Raw genomic sequence first — 20,040 nt, forward strand, 5'->3', positions numbered from 1 at the left:
ACTTACTGACTCAAGACATTTCATATTTTTTATTCATTTGTAAACGTTCCTAAAAACATAATTCCGCTTTGACATTAAGGGGTAGATCAGTGACAGAAAATCACAACGTAATTCATTTTAAATTCAGGCTTTAACGTAATAAAATGTTTTAAAAAAGTGTGAATACATTGTGAAGGTCCTGTATAACGTAGGTTTCATTATTGTTGTTCTCACCGTGTCTTCTGATGTGTCCTCTGGAGAGCTCTGGAACACACAGACACATAACACGTTACATACTGTATACACACAGACACATAACACTATATATATATATATACAGTATACACACAGACACATAACATTATATATATATATATATACAGTATACACACAGACACATAACACGTTATATATATATATACAGTATACACACAGACACATAACACGTTATATATATATATATATACAGTATACACACAGACACATAACACGTTATATATATGTACAGTATACACACAGACACATAACACGTTATATATATATATATATATATACACAGTATACACACAGACACATAACACTCTATATATATGTATATATATATATATATATATATATATATATATATATATATATATATATATAGTGTTATGTGTCTGTGTGTATACACAGTATATATATCTCTCTCTCCTCTCTCCTTTCTTTCTCTCTCTCTCTCTCTCCTTCTCTCTCTCTCCTCTCTCCTTTCTTTCTCTCTCTCTCCTCTCTCTCTCCTCTCTCCTTTCTTTCTCTCTCTCTCCTCTCTCTCTCCTCTCTTCTCTCTCTCCTCTCTCCTTTCTTTCTCTCGCTCTCTCCTCTCTCCTCTCTCCTTTCTCTCTCTCTCCTCTCTCTCCTCTCTTCTCTCTCTCTCCCCTCTCTCTCCTCTCTCCTTTCTTTCTCTCTCCTCTCTCTCCTCTCTCCTTTCTCCCTCTCTCCTCTTTTCTCTCTCTCTCTCCTCTCTCTCCTCTCTCTCCTCTCTCCTTTCTTTCTCTTTCCTCTCTCTCTCCTCTATCCTTTCTTTCTCTCCTCTCCTCTCTCTCTCCTCTCTTCTCTCTCTCCTCTCTCTCTCCTCTCTCCTTTCTTTCTCTCTCTCCTTTCTCTCTCTCTCCTCTCTCCTTTCTTTCTCTTTCCTCTCTCTCTCCTCTCTCCTTTCTTTCTCTCCTCTCCACTCTCTCTCCTCTATCTCCTCTCTCGCCTCTCTCGCCTCTCTCTCCTCACTCCTTTCTTTCTCTTTCCTCTCTCTCTCCTCTCTCCTCTCTTCTCTCTCTCCTCTCTCTCTCCTCTCTCCTTTCTTTCTCTCTCTCCTTTCTTTCTCTTTCCTCTCTCTCTCCTCTCTCCTCTCTTCTCTCTCTCCTCTCTCTCTCCTCTCTCCTTTCTTTCTCTCCTCTCCTCTCTCTCTCCTCTATCTCCTCTCTCGCCTCTCTCTCCTCTCTCCTTTCTTTCTCTTTCCTCTCTCTCTCCTCTCTCCTCTCTTCTCTCTCTCCTCTCTCTCTCCTCTCTCCTTTCTTTCTCTTTCCTCTCTCTCTCCTCTCTCCTTTCTTTCTCTCCTCTCCTCTCTTCTCTCTCTCTTCTCCCTCTCCTCTCTCCTTTCTTTCTCTCCCTCTCCTATCTCTCTCGTCTCTCTTTATCTCTCTCATATTTTTCTCTGTCTCTTTCTCTGTGTATCTCTTTTTCTTCCTAACAATTCATTTAAAAGGGGCTTTATTGGCATGGGAAACATGTTTACATTGTCAAAGCAAGTGGAATAAACAGTATAGTTAAGTGAGTGAAAAAAAAAAGACTAACAAATATAAATGTTTTAAAAGTAAACATTGTACTCATAAAGGTTCATTAAAAAGGAAATAAATCAATCAAATGTCATGTTATCATCAATGTACTGTGTTTTAATAACTAGTTGTGGTATGAATAGTAGGTGAGTAATCAGATAAATATGGGTTTTATTTACAATGGTGTTTGTTTCTCACTGGTTGCTTTTCTTGAGGCAACAGGTCACAAATCTTGCTGCTGTGATGTCACACTGTGGTATTTCTGTTTATCAAAATTGGCTTTGTTTTCTAATTCTTTGTGGGTCTGTGTAATCTGAGGGAAATATGTGTCTCTAATATGGTCATACATTTGTCAGGAGGTTAGGAAGTGCAGCTCAGTTTTCACTTCATTTTGTGGGCAGTGTGCACATAGCCTGTCTTTTCTTGAGAGCCAGGTCTGCCTACTGCGGCCTTTCTCAATAGCAAGGCCCACTGACTCTGTACTCTCTCACACTCTCTCTCTGTCTCTGTCTCTGTCTCTGTCTCTGTCTCTGTCTCTGTCTCTCTCTCTCTCTCTCTCTCTCTCTCTCTCTCTCTCTCTCTCTCTGTATCTCTGTATCTCTCCCCGTCTCTCTCTCTCTCTCTCTCTCTCTCTCTCTCTCTCTGTCTCTCTCTCTGTCTCTCTCTCTCTCTGTCTCTCTCTCTGTCTCTCTCTCTCTCTCTCTCTCTCTCTCTCTCTCTCTCTCTCTCTCTCTCACTCCCTCTCTCTCTCTCTCTCTCTCACTCACCTCTGATGAGTGGCTCTGGTCAGAGCTCTGGGACTCAGAGGAACTCATGGCCTGGGTCTGAGGATGACAGACCAACAGAACACAGGTAAATACATTTACACCCTAAACTGAATAACACCACACGAGTTCCAGGCGTGTGTGTGTTGTACCTGGTTCCATAGCAGCTGTGGTAGTACAGGGACCTGTTGAGGTGAGCAGGAGGAGTTCCTGGGGTGTGTGTGCTGTGCCTGGTTCCCTGGCAGCTGTGGTAGTACAGGGACCTGTTGAGGTGAGCAGGAGGAATACAACCAGTGAAGACAGTCTGTTAGTTTACCTGGTCATCTTGTTCAACTAGTCACCTGGTCTACCTGGTCATCTAGTTCAACTAGTCACCTGGTCATCTAGTTCAACTAGTCACCTGGTCTACCTGGTTATCCAGTTCAACTAGTCACCTGGTCATCTAGTTCAACTAGTCACCTGGTCTACCTGGTCATCTAGTTCAACTAGTCACCTGGTCTACCTGGTCATCTTGTTCAACTAGTCACCTGGTCTACCTGGTCATCTAGTTCAACTAGTCACCTGGTCATCTAGTTCAACTAGTCACCTGGTCTACCTGGTCATCTAGTTCAACTAGTCACCTGGTCTACCTGGTTATCCAGTTCAACTAGTCACCTGGTTATCTAGTTCAACTAGTCACCTGGTCATCTAGTTCTACTAGTCACCTGGTCTACCTGGTTATCTAGTTCAACTAGTCACCTGGCCTACCTGGTCATCTAGTTCAACTAGTCACCTGGTCTACCTGGTCATCTAGTTCTACTAGTCACCTGGTCTACCTGGTTATCTAGTTCTACTAGTCACCTGGTCTACCTGGTTATCCAGTTCTACTAGTCACCTGGTCATCTAGTTCAACTAGTCACCTGGTCTACCTGGTTATCTAGTTCTACTAGTCACCTGGTCTACCTGGTCATCTAGTTCTACTAGTCACCTGGTCTACCTGGTCATCTAGTTCTACTAGTCACCTGGTCTACCTGGTTATCTAGTTCTACTAGTCACCTGGTCTACCTGGTTATCCAGTTCTACTAGTCACCTGGTCATCTAGTTAAACTAGTCACCTGGTCTACCTGGTTATCTAGTTCTACTAGTCACCTGGTCTACCTGGTCATCTAGTTCTACTAGTCACCTGGTCTACCTGGTTATCTAGTTCTACTAGTCACCTGGTCTACCTGGTCATCTAGTTCAGCTAGTCACCTGGTCTACCTGGTCATCTAGTTCAACTAGTCACCTGTTCTACCTGGTCATCTAGTTCAACTAGTCACCTGGTCTACCTGGTTATCTAGTTCAACTAGTCACCTGGTCATCTAGTTCTACTAGTCACCTGGTCATCTAGTTCAACTAGTCACCTGGTCTACCTGGTCATCTAGTTCAACTAGTCACCTGGTCTACCTGGTCATCTAGTTCAACTAGTCACCTGGTCTACCTGGTTATCTAGTTCAACTAGTCACCTGGTCATCTAGTTCAACTAGTCACCTGGTCATCTAGTTCAACTAGTCACCTGGTCTACCTGGTCATCTAGTTCAACTAGTCACCTGGTCATCTAGTTCAACTAGTCACCTGGTCTACCTGGTCATCTAGTTCAACTAGTCACCTGGTCTACCTGGTTATCCAGTTCAACTAGTCACCTGGTTATCTAGTTCAACTAGTCACCTGGTCATCTAGTTCAACTAGTCACCTGGTCTACCTGGTTATCCAGTTCAACTAGTCACCTGGTCATCTAGTTCAACTAGTCACCTGGTCTACCTGGTCATCTAGTTCAACTAGTCACCTGGTCTACCTGGTCATCTTGTTCAACTAGTCACCTGGTCTACCTGGTCATCTAGTTCAACTAGTCACCTGGTCATCTAGTTCAACTAGTCACCTGGTCTACCTGGTCATCTAGTTCAACTAGTCACCTGGTCTACCTGGTTATCCAGTTCAACTAGTCACCTGGTTATCTAGTTCAACTAGTCACCTGGTCATCTAGTTCTACTAGTCACCTGGTCTACCTGGTTATCTAGTTCAACTAGTCACCTGGCCTACCTGGTCATCTAGTTCAACTAGTCACCTGGTCTACCTGGTCATCTAGTTCTACTAGTCACCTGGTCTACCTGGTTATCTAGTTCTACTAGTCACCTGGTCTACCTGGTTATCCAGTTCTACTAGTCACCTGGTCATCTAGTTCAACTAGTCACCTGGTCTACCTGGTTATCTAGTTCTACTAGTCACCTGGTCTACCTGGTCATCTAGTTCTACTAGTCACCTGGTCTACCTGGTCATCTAGTTCTACTAGTCACCTGGTCTACCTGGTTATCTAGTTCTACTAGTCACCTGGTCTACCTGGTTATCCAGTTCTACTAGTCACCTGGTCATCTAGTTAAACTAGTCACCTGGTCTACCTGGTTATCTAGTTCTACTAGTCACCTGGTCTACCTGGTCATCTAGTTCTACTAGTCACCTGGTCTACCTGGTTATCTAGTTCTACTAGTCACCTGGTCTACCTGGTCATCTAGTTCAGCTAGTCACCTGGTCTACCTGGTCATCTAGTTCAACTAGTCACCTGTTCTACCTGGTCATCTAGTTCAACTAGTCACCTGGTCTACCTGGTTATCTAGTTCAACTAGTCACCTGGTCATCTAGTTCTACTAGTCACCTGGTCATCTAGTTCAACTAGTCACCTGGTCTACCTGGTCATCTAGTTCAACTAGTCACCTGGTCTACCTGGTCATCTAGTTCAACTAGTCACCTGGTCTACCTGGTTATCTAGTTCAACTAGTCACCTGGTCATCTAGTTCAACTAGTCACCTGGTCATCTAGTTCAACTAGTCACCTGGTCTACCTGGTCATCTAGTTCAACTAGTCACCTGGTCATCTAGTTCAACTAGTCACCTGGTCTACCTGGTCATCTAGTTCAACTAGTCACCTGGTCTACCTGGTTATCCAGTTCAACTAGTCACCTGGTTATCTAGTTCAACTAGTCACCTGGTCATCTAGTTCTACTAGTCACCTGGTCTACCTGGTTATCTAGTTCAACTAGTCACCTGGCCTACCTGGTCATCTAGTTCAACTAGTCACCTGGTCTACCTGGTCATCTAGTTCTACTAGTCACCTGGTCTACCTGGTTATCTAGTTCTTCTAGTCACCTGGTCTACCTGGTTATCCAGTTCTACTAGTAACCTGGTCATCTAGTTCAACTAGTCACCTGGTCTACCTGGTTATCTAGTTCTACTAGTCACCTGGTCTACCTGGTTATCCAGTTCTACTAGTCACCTGGTCTACCTGGTCATCTAGTTCTACTAGTCACCTGGTCTACCTGGTTATCTAGTTCTACTAGTCACCTGGTCTACCTGGTTATCCAGTTCTACTAGTCACCTGGTCATCTAGTTCAACTAGTCACCTGGTCTACCTGGTTATCTAGTTCTACTAGTCACCTGGTGTACCTGGTCATCTAGTTCTACTAGTCACCTGGTCTACCTGGTTATCTAGTTCTACTAGTCACCTGGTCTACCTGGTCATCTAGTTCAGCTAGTCACCTGGTCTACCTGGTCATCTAGTTCAACTAGTCACCTGTTCTACCTGGTCATCTAGTTCAACTAGTCACCTGGTCTACCTGGTTATCTAGTTCAACTAGTCACCTGGTCATCTAGTTCTACTAGTCACCTGGTCATCTAGTTCAACTAGTCACCTGGTCTACCTGGTCATCTAGTTCAACTAGTCACCTGGTCTACCTGGTCATCTAGTTCAACTAGTCACCTGGTCTACCTGGTTATCTAGTTCAACTAGTCACCTGGTCATCTAGTTCAACTAGTCACCTGGTCATCTAGTTCAACTAGTCACCTGGTCTACCTGGTCATCTAGTTCAACTAGTCACCTGGTCATCTAGTTCAACTAGTCACCTGGTCTACCTGGTTATCCAGTTCAACTAGTCACCTGGTCATCTAGTTCAACTAGTCACCTGGTCATCTAGTTCTACTAGTCACCTGGTCTACCTGGTTATCCAGTTCAACTAGTCACCTGGTCATCTAGTTCAACTAGTCACCTGGTCTACCTGGTCATCTAGTTCTACTAGTCACCTGGTCTACCTGGTCATCTAGTTCAACTAGTCACCTGGTCTACCTGGTTATCCAGTTCAACTAGTCACCTGGTCATCTAGTTCAACTAGTCACCTGGTCATCTAGTTCTACTAGTCACCTGGTCATCTAGTTCTACTAGTCACCTGGTCATCTAGTTCAACTAGTCACCTGGTCATCTAGTTCAACTAGTCACCTGGTCTACCTGGTTATCCAGTTCAACTAGTCACCTGGTCATCTAGTTCAACTAGTCACCTGGTCATCTAGTTCAACTAGTCACCTGGTCATCTAGTTCTACTAGTCACCTGGTTATCTAGTTCTACTAGTCACCTGGTCTACCTGGTCATCTAGTTCTACTAGTCACCTGGTCTACCTGGTCATCTAGTTCTACTAGTCACCTGGTCATCTAGTTCTACTAGTCACCTGGTCTACCTGGTTATCCAGTTCAACTAGTCACCTGGTCTACCTGGTTATCTAGTTCTACTAGTCACCTGGTCTACCTGGTCATCTAGTTCTACTAGTCACCTGGTCTACCTGGTCATCTAGTTCTAATAGTCACCTGGTCTACCTGGTAATCTAGTTCAACTAGTCACCTGGTCATCTAGTTCTACTAGTCACCTGGTCTAACTGGTTATCTAGTTCAACTATTCACCTGGTCTACCTGAGGTACTAGCTCTATTCACCTGGTCTACCTGAGGTACTAGCTCTATTCACCTGGTCTACCTGAGGTACTAGCTCTATTCACCTGGTCTACCTGAGGTACTAGCTCTATTCACCTGGTCTACCTGAGGTACTAGCTCTATTCACCTGGTCTACCTGAGGTACTAGCTCTATTCACCTGGTCTACCTGAGGTACTAGCTCCACTGACCTGAGGTATGAGCTGTGTAGGGATCATCTGATCCAGAACATCTGTCTGAGAGACCTGAGGAACCTGGTTCAACACACACACACAGTTATCAGATTCATTCACACACAACAGGGAGTTCAGTTAGTTAGTTAGTAGGATAGGAGAGGTGAAACTCACCATCTCTCTCTGTAGGGGAAACCGGTCCAAGGTGCCATACTGAACAACCTGTTCAGACTAAAAGAATACACAGATTCTAGATTACACACACACACACACACACACACACACACACACACACACACACACACACACACACACACACACACACACACACACACACACACACACATGAATATATTTGATTATTTTATGGTATTCCGAGGAGTTCTAGTTGATGTATTCCTAATGAATGTGAAAAGGGTGTGATGCTAGTTTAGCCACCAGAGGGCGCCTGTTTTAATGGTCTACCTTCTCTTCTCAGTAACCGTTAGGAAAAGCAAGATCCTCAAGTCATAGACACTGGAATAGAATCGCCATTCATTAAATAATTGTTTCAAGGGAGACGAGTGTCCAAGCACCAGATGTGAAAGAATATTATTATCGGAGTCGGTAAATGTATTATGTTGTGTTTTCATTAGTTTATGAAAGTCCGCTAGCTTAGAAACTAACAGTATGATCCATTATCCAGCTAGCTGTTAGCCATGGCAATCCCCTCATAGCAACGTTAGCTTCCCTATATGGACCTGTTCGCAGGCGGCTCTGAAAATACCTTTTCACACTGCATAGTTCTTAGCCCCGGGCTATCTTAGCCCTGTGCTAGCTTAGCCTGTGTTCACAAAAGCATTTGTTAACTAAGGAGGCTCTTAGCCATGGTTTGGTGCTAGCCCACGTAATAATGTGCAAGTGTGAACAAGAGGTTCCTAGCCATGGGCCAAGGTGTGAATGTGCCTAACGAGAAACACATTTAAGGGAAAATGTAACCAGATTGTGTATAAGAGACTACATTAGAGTTTAGTTTGCTGGATCGAATACCCGAGCTGACAAAGTAAAAATCTGTCGTTCTGCCCCTGAACAAGGCAGTTAACCCACTATTCCCCGGGCCCTGAGCAAGGCAGTTAACCCACTGTTCTCCGGGCCCTGAGCAAGGCAGTTAACCCACTGTTCTCCGGGCCCTGAGCAAGGCAGTTAACCCACTGTTCTCCGGGCCCTGAGCAAGGCAGTTAACCCACTGTTCCCCGGGCCCTGAGCAAGGCAGTTAACCCACTGTTCCCCGGGCCCTGAGCAAGGCAGTTAACCCACTGTTCCTCGGGTCTTGAGCAAGGCAGTTAACCCACTGTTCCCCGGGCCCTGAACAAGGCAGTTAACCCACTGTTCCCCGGGCCCTGAACAAGGCAGTTAACCCACTGTTCTCCGGGCCCTGAGCAAGGCAGTTAACCCACTGTTCCCCGGGCCCTAAGCAAGGTAGTTAACCCACTGTTCCTCGGGTCCTGAGCAAGGCAGTTAACCCACTGTTCCCCGGGCCCTGAACAAGGCAGTTAACCCACTGTTCCCCGGGCCCTGAGCAAGCCCCTTTTCCACATTTTGTTACATTACAGCCTTAATCTAAAATTGATTAAATAATTTCTTCCCCTCATCAATCTACACACAATACCCCAAAATGACAAAGCAAAACCAGGTTTTTAGAAATTTGTACAAATTTCATTAAAAAAATGTTTATTTTTTTTATTTACATAAGTATTCAGACCCTTTGCTATGATATTCAAAATTGAGCTCAGGTGCATCCTGTTTCCATTGATTATCCTTGAGATGTTTCTACAACTTGATTGGAGTCCACCTGTGATAAATTCAATTGATTGGACATGATTTGGAAAGGCACACACCTGTCTATATAAGGTCCCACAGTTGACAGTGCATGTCAGAGCTAAAACCAAGCCATGAGGTCGAAGGAGTTGTCTGTTGAGCTCCGAGACAGGATTGTGTCGAGGCACAGATCTGGGGAAGGGTACCAAAACATTTCTGCAGCATTGAAGGTCCCCAAGAACACAGTGGCCTCCGTCATTCTGAAATGAAGTTTGGAACCACCAAGACTCTTCCTAGAGCTGGCTGCCCGGTCAAACTGAGCAATCGGGGGAGAAGGGCCTTGGTCAGGGAGGTGACCAGGAACCTGATGGTCACTCTGACAGAGCTCCAGAGTTCCTTTGTGGAGATGGGAGAATCTTCCAGAAGGACAACCATCTTTGCAGCACTCCACCAATCAGGCCTTTATGGTATGGGGGTGGCAGGATCATGCTGTGGGGATGTTTTTCAGTGGCAGGGACTGGGAGTCTAGTCAGGATCGAGGGAAAGATGAACAGAGTAAAGTACAGAGAGATCCTTGATGAAAACCTGCTCCAAAGCGCTCAGGACCTCAGACATGGGCAAAGGTTCACCTTTCAACAGGACAACGACCCTAAGCACACAGCCAAGACAACACAAGAGTGGCTTTGGGACAAGTCTCTGAATGTCCTTGAGTGGCCGAGCCAGAGCCCGGACTTGAACTTGATTCAACATCTCTTTAGAGACCTGAAAATCCAAATCCAAATCCCATCCAACCTGACAGAGCTTGAGAGGATCTGCAGAGAAGAATAGGAGAAACTCCCCAAATACAGGTGTTCCAAGCTTGTAGCGTCATACCCAAGAAGACTTGAGGCTGTAATCGCTGCCAAAGGTGCTTCAACAAAGTACTGAGTAAAGGGTCTGAATACTTCAACAAAGTACTGAGTAAAGGGTCTGAATACTTCAACAAAGTACTGAGTAATGGGTCTGAATACTTCAACAAAGTATTGAGTAAAGGGTCTGAATACTTCAACAAAGTACTGAGTAATGGGTCTGAATACTTCAACAAAGTACTGAGTAAAGGGTCTGAATACTTCAACAAAGTATTGAGTAAAGGGTCTGAATACTTCAACAAAGTACTGAGTAATGGGTCTGAATACTTCAACAAAGTACTGAGTAAAGGGTCTGAATACTTCAACAAAGTATTGAGTAAAGGGTCTGAATACTTAAACAAAGTACTGAGTAAAGGGTCTGAATACTTCAACAAAGTACTGAGTAAAGGGTCTGAATACTTCAACAAAGTACTGAGTAAAGGGTCTGAATACTTCAACAAAGTACTGAGTAAAGGGTCTGAATACTTATGGAAATGTCAAATCATTTTTTTATGTTATTTTTCCAAAACATTTTAAGAACCTGTTTTTGCTTTGTAATTATAGGGTATTGTGTGTAGATTGATGAGGGGAAACAAAATGTTTTATCATTTTCGAACAAGGCTTTAACGTAACAAATTACGGAAAAAGTCAAGGAGTCTGAATACTTTCTGAATGCCCTGTATATCGGAAAGAAACCAATAGCCAACAGAAATACTATTTACGCACTATTCATACATACATATGAATATATATAGTAAATATACACAGTATATATACATGAGAGCTTTAGTAAGAGTAGAGACAATGTTTTTTAAAGCTAAATGTTATTTTCCCCCCTAAGTAACATAACTCTCTCCATAATGACAGGGCTCTATAGGGCCCTGTTGTTATTTTTACACAACAGTCTGACGTCACCAACGGATGCTTGCGACTTTTGGCAGCAGGAAGAAAGTAATCTCCATCTGTTTGCCATTCAACATCGCCTAGATCAACATTGTTATTACTACTAAACAAAACAACTTCTTGGGGGTGCTTTCAGACGGTTACAATGTGGTTTTGACTATTGCTTGAACAGTCGCTAAGATTATAATTGGTTGTGATTTTTGGAAAACAACTATTTTGTATGCAGCAGTTGTTAGCTAGAATGCTAACGCTCATTAGCTGTAGCAAAACATAGTTAAAGAGCCATTCTACTGGTTTTAGGTGTGTGTTAATGTATAATGCAGTTGTTAGCTAGAATGCTAACGCTCTTTAGCTGTAGCAAAACACAGTTAAAGAGCCATTTTACTGGTTTTAGGTGTGTGTTAATGTATAATGCAGTTTATTCTTTTGATGATAACAAACATCATATTAAGCAGGACATTCACACAAGCCTGAAAATCCAATGAAAATCCTAAAGTACTCATAAGCAACATGTAAAGTATTTTTTTGCTGGTGGTCTATGAGAACACTTCTGCCACCAATTTGCGTGCAAATGTTTGCAAAGACAGAAAGGGGTCTATATATAACAGAAAGGGGTCTGTATATAACAGAAAGGGGTCTATATATAACAGAAAGGGGTCTATATAACAGAAAGGGGTCTGCATATAACAGAAAGGGGTCTATATATAACAGAAAGGGGTCTATATATAACAGAAAGGGGTCTGTATATAACAGAAAGGGGTCTATACATAACAGAAAGGGGTCTATACATAACAGAAAGGGGTCTATATATAACAGAAAGGGGTCTATATATAACAGAAAGGGGTCTATACATAACAGAAAGGGGTCTATATATAACAGAAAGGGGTCTATATATAACAGAAAGGGGTCTATATATAACAGAAAGGGGTCTATACATAACAGAAAGGGGTCTATATATAACAGAAAGGGGTCTATATAACAGAAAGGGGTCTGCATATAACAGAAAGGGGTCTATATATAACAGAAAGGGGTCTATATATAACAGAAAGGGGTCTGTATATAACAGAAAGGGGTCTATACATAACAGAAAGGGGTCTATACATAACAGAAAGGGGTCTATATATAACAGAAAGGGGTCTATATATAACAGAAAGGGGTCTATACATAACAGAAAGGGGTCTGTATATAACAGAAAGGGGTCTGTATATAACAGAAAGGGGTCTATATATAACAGAAAGGGGTCTATATATAACAGAAAGGGGTCTATATATAACAGAAAGGGGTCTGTATAACAGAAAGGGGTCTGTATATAACAGAAAGGGGTCTATACATAACAGAAAGGGGTCTATACATAACAGAAAGGGGTCTATATATAACAGAAAGGGGTCTGTATAACAGAAAGGGGTCTGTATATAACAGAAAGGGGTCTATACATAACAGAAAGGGGTCTATATATAACAGAAAGGGGTCTATATATAACAGAAAGCGGTCTATATATAACAGGAAGGGGTCTATACATAACAGAAAGGGGTCTATATAACAGAAAGGGGTCTGTATATAACAGAAAGGGGTCTATATATAACAGAAAGGGGTCTATATATAACAGAAAGGGGTCTGTATATAACAGAAAGGGGTCTATATATAACAGAAAGGGGTCTATATATAACAGAAAGGGGTCTATATATAACAGAAAGGGGTCTATATATAACAGAAAGGGGTCTATACATAACAGAAAGGGGTCTATATATAACAGAAAGGGGTCTATATATAACAGAAAGGGGTCTGTATAACAGAAAGGGGTCTGTATATAACAGAAAGGGGTCTATACATAACAGAAAGGGGTCTATATATAACAGAAAGGGGTCTATATATAACAGAAAGTGGTCTATATATAACAGGAAGGGGTCTATACATAACAGAAAGAGGTCTGTATAACAGAAAGGGGTCTGTATATAACAGAAAGGGGTCTGTATATAACAGAAAGGGGTCTGTATATAACAGAAAGGGGTCTATATATAACAGAAAGGGGTCTATATATAACAGAAAGGGGTCTGTATAACAGAAAGGGGTCTGTATATAACTGAGCAATGGATTAAACCTGTTTTTGGTTTGTGTAAAGTGATATACTAGCGGCGTGTCTGGTCCATCTGGTTGATGTGTATGCTACTAGCGGCGTGTCTGGTCCATCTGGTTGATGTGTATGCTACTAGATGTGGCGTGTCTGGTCCATCTGGTTGATGTGTATGCTACTAGATGTGGTGTGTCTGGTCCATCTGGTTGATGTGTATGCTACTAGATGTGGTGTGTCTGGTCCATCTGGTTGATGTGTATGCTACTAGATCATACAAGCGGTTAGGTATTTTCAACAGACACATGTTTCTTAAAGAGACTGGAAGACAAGTCGTTAATTTCTCCTCACCGCTCAACCATGAAAGACGTTGACGTGTAGCTAACGGCAAGGCGTGCTGCTTTGTTTGGAGACAGCTGTATCACATGGGGATGTGTGGAAACGTCTCCTCAGTCTGAACTGGCGCAAGTGATTAGCTAGCTTTGAACCATTAGCTTTAAGATGCTTCAGGAGGACGGGGTCAACTGCACTAGCAAGGCTGAGGATGTTCGTGGGAGGAAGTGGTACTCGCTAAGCAAAGCAGCGTGCTGTCCTTACACAAGGTCTTTCTCTGCTGCACTTAACGAGAGTGTAGGGGAGGGAGGGTACATGTAGAATATAGACTGGTGTAACTCACCATCAGGAGAGGGAGGATACATGTAGAATATGGACTGGTGAAACTCACCATCAGGGGAGGGAGGATACATGTAGAATATGGACTGGTGTAACTCACCATCAGGGGAGGATACATGTAGAATATGGACTGGTGTAACTCACCATCAGGGGAGGGTACATGTAGAATATAGCCTTGTGTAACTCACCATCAGGGGAGGATACATGTAGAATATGGACTGGTGTAACTCACCATCAGGGGAGGATACATGTAGAATATGGACTGGTGAAACTCACCATCAGGGGAGGATACATGTAGAATATGGACTGGTGAAACTCACCATCAGGGGAGGGTACATGTAGAATATGGACTGGTGTAACTCACCATCAGGGGAGGATACATGTAGAATATGGACTGGTGAAACTCACCATCAGGGGAGGATACATGTAGAATATGGACTGGTGAAACTCACCATCAGGGGAGGATACATGTAGAATATGGACTGGTGTAACTCACCATCAGGGGAGGGAGGACACATGTAGAATATGGACTGGTGAAACTCACCATCAGGGGGGGAGGGTACATGTAGAATATGGACTGGTGAAACTCACCATCAGGGGAGGGAGGACACATGTAGAATATGGACTGGTGTAACTCACCATCAGGGGAGGGAGGACACATGTAGAATATGGACTGGTGAAACTCACCATCAGGGGAGGATACATGTAGAATATGGACTGGTGTAACTCACCATCAGGGGAGGGAGGACACATGTAGAATATGGACTGGTGAAACTCACCATCAGGGGAGGATACATGTAGAATATGGACTGGTGTAACTCACCATCAGGGGAGGACACATGTAGAATATGGACTGGTGAAACTCACCATCAGGGGAGGATACATGTAGAATATGGACTGGTGAAACTCACCATCAGGGGAGGGAGGACACATGTAGAATATGGACTGGTGTAACTCACCATCAGGGAGGGTACATGTAGAATATGGACTGGTGAAACTCACCATCAGGGGAGGGTACATGTAGAATATGGACTGGTGAAACTCACCATCAGGGGAGGGAGGATACATGTAGAATATAGACTGGTGTAACTCACCATCAGGGGAGGGAGGATACATGTAGAATATGGACTGGTGAAACTCACCATCAGGGGAGGGAGGGTACATGTAGAATATGGACTGGTGTAACTCACCATCAGGGGAGGGAGGGTACATGTAGAATATGGACTGGTGAAACTCACCATCAGGGGAGGGAGGATACATGTAGAATATGGACTGGTGTAACTCACCATCAGGGGAGGGAGGATACATGTAGAATATGGACTGGTGAAACTCACCATCAGGGGAGGGAGGGTACATGTAGAATATGGACTGGTGAAACTCACCATCAGGGGAGGATACATGTAGAATATGGACTGGTGTAACTCACCATCAGGGGAGGATACATGTAGAATATGGACTGGTGTAACTCACCATCAGGGGAGGGAAGATACATGTAGAATATGGACTGGTGAAACTCACCATCAGGGGAGGGAGGACACATGTAGAATATGGACTGGTGAAACTCACCATCAGGGGAGGATACATGTAGAATATGGACTGGTGTAACTCACCATCAGGGGAAGATACATGTAGAATATGGACTGGTGAAACTCACCATCAGGGGAGGGAGGACACATGTAGAATATGGACTGGTGAAACTCACCATCAGGGGAGGGAGGATACATGTAGAATATGGACTGGTGTAACTCACCATCAGGGGAGGGAGGATACATGTAGAATATGGACTGGTGAAACTCACCATCAGGGGAGGATACATGTAGAATATGGACTGGTGTAACTCACCATCAGGGGAGGATACATGTAGAATATGGACTGGTGTAACTCACCATCAGGGGAGGACACATGTAGAATATGGACTGGTGTAACTCACCATCAGGGGAGGATACATGTAGAATATGGACTGGTGTAACTCACCATCAGGGGAGGGAGGGTACATGTAGAATATGGACTGGTGAAACTCACCATCAGGGGAGGATACATGTAGAATATGGACTGGTGTAACTCACCATCAGGGGAGGGTACATGTAGAATATGGACTGGTGTAACTCACCATCAGGGGAGGATACATGTAGAATATGGACTGGTGAAACTCACCATCAGGGGAGGATACATGTAGAATATGGACTGGTGTAACTCACCATCAGGGGAGGATACATGTAGAATATGGACTGGTGAAACTCACCATCAGGGGATGATACATGTAGAATATGGACTGGTGTAACTCACCATCAGGGGAGGATACATGTAGAATATGGACTGGTGTAACTCACCATCAGGAGAGGGTACATGTAGAATATGGACTGGTGAAACTCACCATCAGGGGAGGGTACATGTAGAATATGGACTGGTGTAACTCACCATCAGGGGAGGATACATGTAGAATATGGACTGGTGTAACTCACCATCAGGGGAGGGTACATGTAGAATATGGACTGGTGAAACTCACCATCAGGGGAGGGTACATGTAGAATATGGACTGGTGTAACTCACCATCAGGGGAGGGTACATGTAGAATATGGACTGGTGTAACTCACCATCAGGGGAGGGAGGGTACATGTAGAATATGGACTGGTGAAACTCACCATCAGGGGAGGGTACATGTAGAATATGGACTGGTGTAACTCACCATCAGGGGAGGGTACATGTAGAATATGGACTGGTGTAACTCACCATCAGGGGAGGGAGGGTACATGTAGAATATGGACTGGTGTAACTCACCATCAGGGGAGGGAGGGTACATGTAGAATATGGACTGGTGTAACTCACCATCAGGGGAGGGAGGGTACATGTAGAATATGGACTGGTGAAACTCACCATCAGGGGAGGGTACATGTAGAATATGGACTGGTGAAACTCGCCATCAGGGGAGGGTACATGTAGAATATGGACTGGTGTAACTCACCATCAGGGGAGGGAGGGTACATGTAGAATATGGACTGGTGAAACTCACCATCAGGGGAGGATACATGTAGAATATGGACTGGTGTAACTCACCATCAGGGGAGGATACATGTAGAATATGGACTGGTGAAACTCACCATCAGGGGAGGGTACATGTAAAATATGGACTGGTGTAACTCACCATCAGGGGAGGGAAGATACATGTAGAATATGGACTGGTGAAACTCACCATCAGGGGAGGGAGGGTACATGTAGAATATGGACTGGTGTAACTCACCATCAGGGGAGGATACATGTAGAATATGGACTGGTGAAACTCACCATCAGGGGAGGGAGGGTACATGTAGAATATGGACTGGTGTAACTCACCATCAGGGGAGGATACATGTAGAATATGGACTGGTGAAACTCACCATCAGTTTAGGGAGTGTACATGTAGAATATGGACTGGTGAAACTCACCATCAGGGGAGGGAGGACACATGTAGAATATGGACTGGTGAAACTCACCATCAGTTTAGGGAGTGTACATGTAGAATATGGACTGGTGAAACTCGCCATCAGGGGAGGGTACATGTAGAATATGGACTGGTGAAACTCACCATCAGTTTAGGGAGTGTACATGTAGAATATGGACTGGTGAAACTCACCATCAGGGGAGGGAGGACACATGTAGAATATGGACTGGTGAAACTCACCATCAGGGGAGGGAGGATACATGTAGAATATGGACTGGTGAAACTCACCATCAGGGGAGGGAGGACACATGTAGAATATGGACTGGTGTAACTCACCATCAGGGGAGGATACATGTAGAATATGGACTGGTGTAACTCACCATCAGGCGAGGGTACATGTAGAATATGGACTGGTGAAACTCACCATCAGGGGAGGGTACATGTAGAATATGGACTGGTGTAACTCACCATCAGGGGAGGACACATGTAGAATATGGACTGGTGAAACTCACCATCAGGGGAGGATACATGTAGAATATGGACTGGTGTAACTCACCATCAGGGGAGGATACATGTAGAATATGGACTGGTGTAATTCACCATCAGGGGAGGGAGGATACATGTAGAATATGGACTGGTGAAACTCACCATCAGGGGAGGGAGGGTACATGTAGAATATGGACTGGTGAAACTCACCATCAGGGGAGGATACATGTAGAATATGGACTGGTGTAATTCACCATCAGGGGAAGATACATGTAGAATATGGACTGGTGAAACTCACCATCAGGGGAGGGAGGGTACATGTAGAATATAGACTGGTGAAACTCACCATCAGGGGAGGATACATGTAGAATATGGACTGGTGTAATTCACCATCAGGGGAGGGAGGATACATGTAGAATATGGACTGGTGAAACTCACCATCAGGGGAGGGAGGATACATGTAGAATATGGACTGGTGTAACTCACCATCAGGGGAGGATACATGTAGAATATGGACTGGTGTAACTCACCATCAGGAGAGGGAGGGTACATGTAGAATATGGACTGGTGAAACTCACCATCAGGGGAGGATACATGTAGAATATGGACTGGTGTAACTCACCATCAGGGGAGGGAGGACACATGTAGAATATGGACTGGTGTAACTCACCATCAGGGGAGGATACATGTAGAATATGGACTGGTGTAACTCACCATCAGGGGAGGGAGGGTACATGTAGAATATGGACTGGTGTAACTCACCATCAGGGGAGGGAGGGTACATGTAGAATATGGACTGGTGAAACTCACCATCAGGAGAGGGAGGATACATGTAGAATATGGACTGGTGTAACTCACCATCAGGGGAGGGTACATGTAGAATATGGACTGGTGAAACTCACCATCAGGGGAGGGTACATGTAGAATATGGACTGGTGAAACTCACCATCAGGAGAGGGAGGATACATGTAGAATATGGACTGGTGTAACTCACCATCAGGGGAGGGAGGGTACATGTAGAATATGGACTGGTGTAACTCACCATCTCTCTCTGAGGTGGTAGCTCATCCCTGACATCATACTGAGAGAACTGTAAAGTCAGGTCGTAATTATTAATTAGAAACTGTTCTCAACGTATCTGGTTACATAAAGGTAAAATAAATACTCAATGTTTACCTGCTGCCCCAGTAACATATTTATACCAGTCGTAATAAACGGGGTATTATTGATAGTTTAGTCGGACAGGTAGTAAAGATCTCTCTCTGTGAGGATAAACAATCCAAACTGGGGAACCTGATCAGACTAACAACACATTTAATTAAAGTATAAAATATGTAATAATGTCACAATGTCCAGTCAGTCTCACCTGAGACAATGTTCCATTCAACTCCTCCCTCATGAACACCTGAAAAACACCACAGACAACACAGTAGAACATCTAGACTAGAGGTCCACCACAGTGGAACATCTAGACTAGAGGTCCACCACAGTAGAACATCTAGACTAGAGGTCTACCACAGTAGAACATCTAGACTAGAGGTCCACCACAGTAGAACATCTAGACTAGAGGTCCACCACAGTAGAACATCTAGACTAGAGGTCCACCACAGTAGAACATCTAGACTAGAGGTCAACCACAGTAGAACATCTAGACTAGAGGTCCACCACAGTAGAACATCTAGACTAGAGGACCACCACAGTAGAACATCTAGACTAGAGGTCCACCACAGTAGAACATCTAGACTAGAGGTCCACCACAGTAGAACATCTAGACTAGAGGTCCACCACAGACAACACAGTAGAACATCTAGACTAGAGGTCCACCACAGTAGAACATCTAGACTAGAGGTCCACCACAGTAGAACATCTAGACTAGAGGTCCACCACAGTAGAACATCTGGACTAGAGGCCAACCACAGTAGAACATCTAGACTAGAGGTCCACCAGAGTAGAATATCTAGACTAGAGGTCCACCACAGTAGAACATCTAGACTAGAGGACCACCACAGACAACACAGTAGAACATCTAGACTAGAGGTCCTCCACAGTAGAACATCTAGACTAGAGGTCCACCACAGTAGAACATCTAGACTAGAGGACCACCACAGACAACACAGTAGAACATCTAGACTAGAGGTCTACCACAGTAGAACATCTAGACTAGAGGTCCACCACAGTAGAACATCTAGACTAGAGATCCACCACAGTAGAACATCTAGACTAGAGGACCACCACAGTAGAACATCTAGACTAGAGGTCCACCACAGTAGAACATCTAGACTAGAGGATTACCACAGACAACACAGTAGAACATCTAGACTAGAG

The 20,040-nt window shown here is 44.0% G+C and overlaps 1 protein-coding gene across 1 annotated transcript in view; it reads right to left on the minus strand.

The window, feature by feature from the left end:
* Positions 1–20,040, minus strand: part of LOC129864752 (uncharacterized) — a gene marked incomplete at its 3' end in the record, with an annotated part of 59,347 nt that overhangs the window by 10,157 nt on the left and 29,150 nt on the right. The window contains exons 3-6 of the mRNA XM_055937046.1: positions 19,082–19,120; positions 2,701–2,811; positions 2,552–2,608; positions 214–243 (exon numbers count right to left, since the gene is read on the minus strand). Coding sequence (XP_055793021.1) covers positions 214–243; positions 2,552–2,608; positions 2,701–2,811; positions 19,082–19,120 — 237 coding nt within the window. The remainder of the gene's footprint in view (positions 1–213; positions 244–2,551; positions 2,609–2,700; positions 2,812–19,081; positions 19,121–20,040) is intronic.

This window comes from Salvelinus fontinalis, chromosome 11, assembly GCF_029448725.1.
Source record: "Salvelinus fontinalis isolate EN_2023a chromosome 11, ASM2944872v1, whole genome shotgun sequence".
Classification (NCBI taxonomy): Eukaryota; Metazoa; Chordata; class Actinopteri; order Salmoniformes; family Salmonidae; genus Salvelinus; species Salvelinus fontinalis.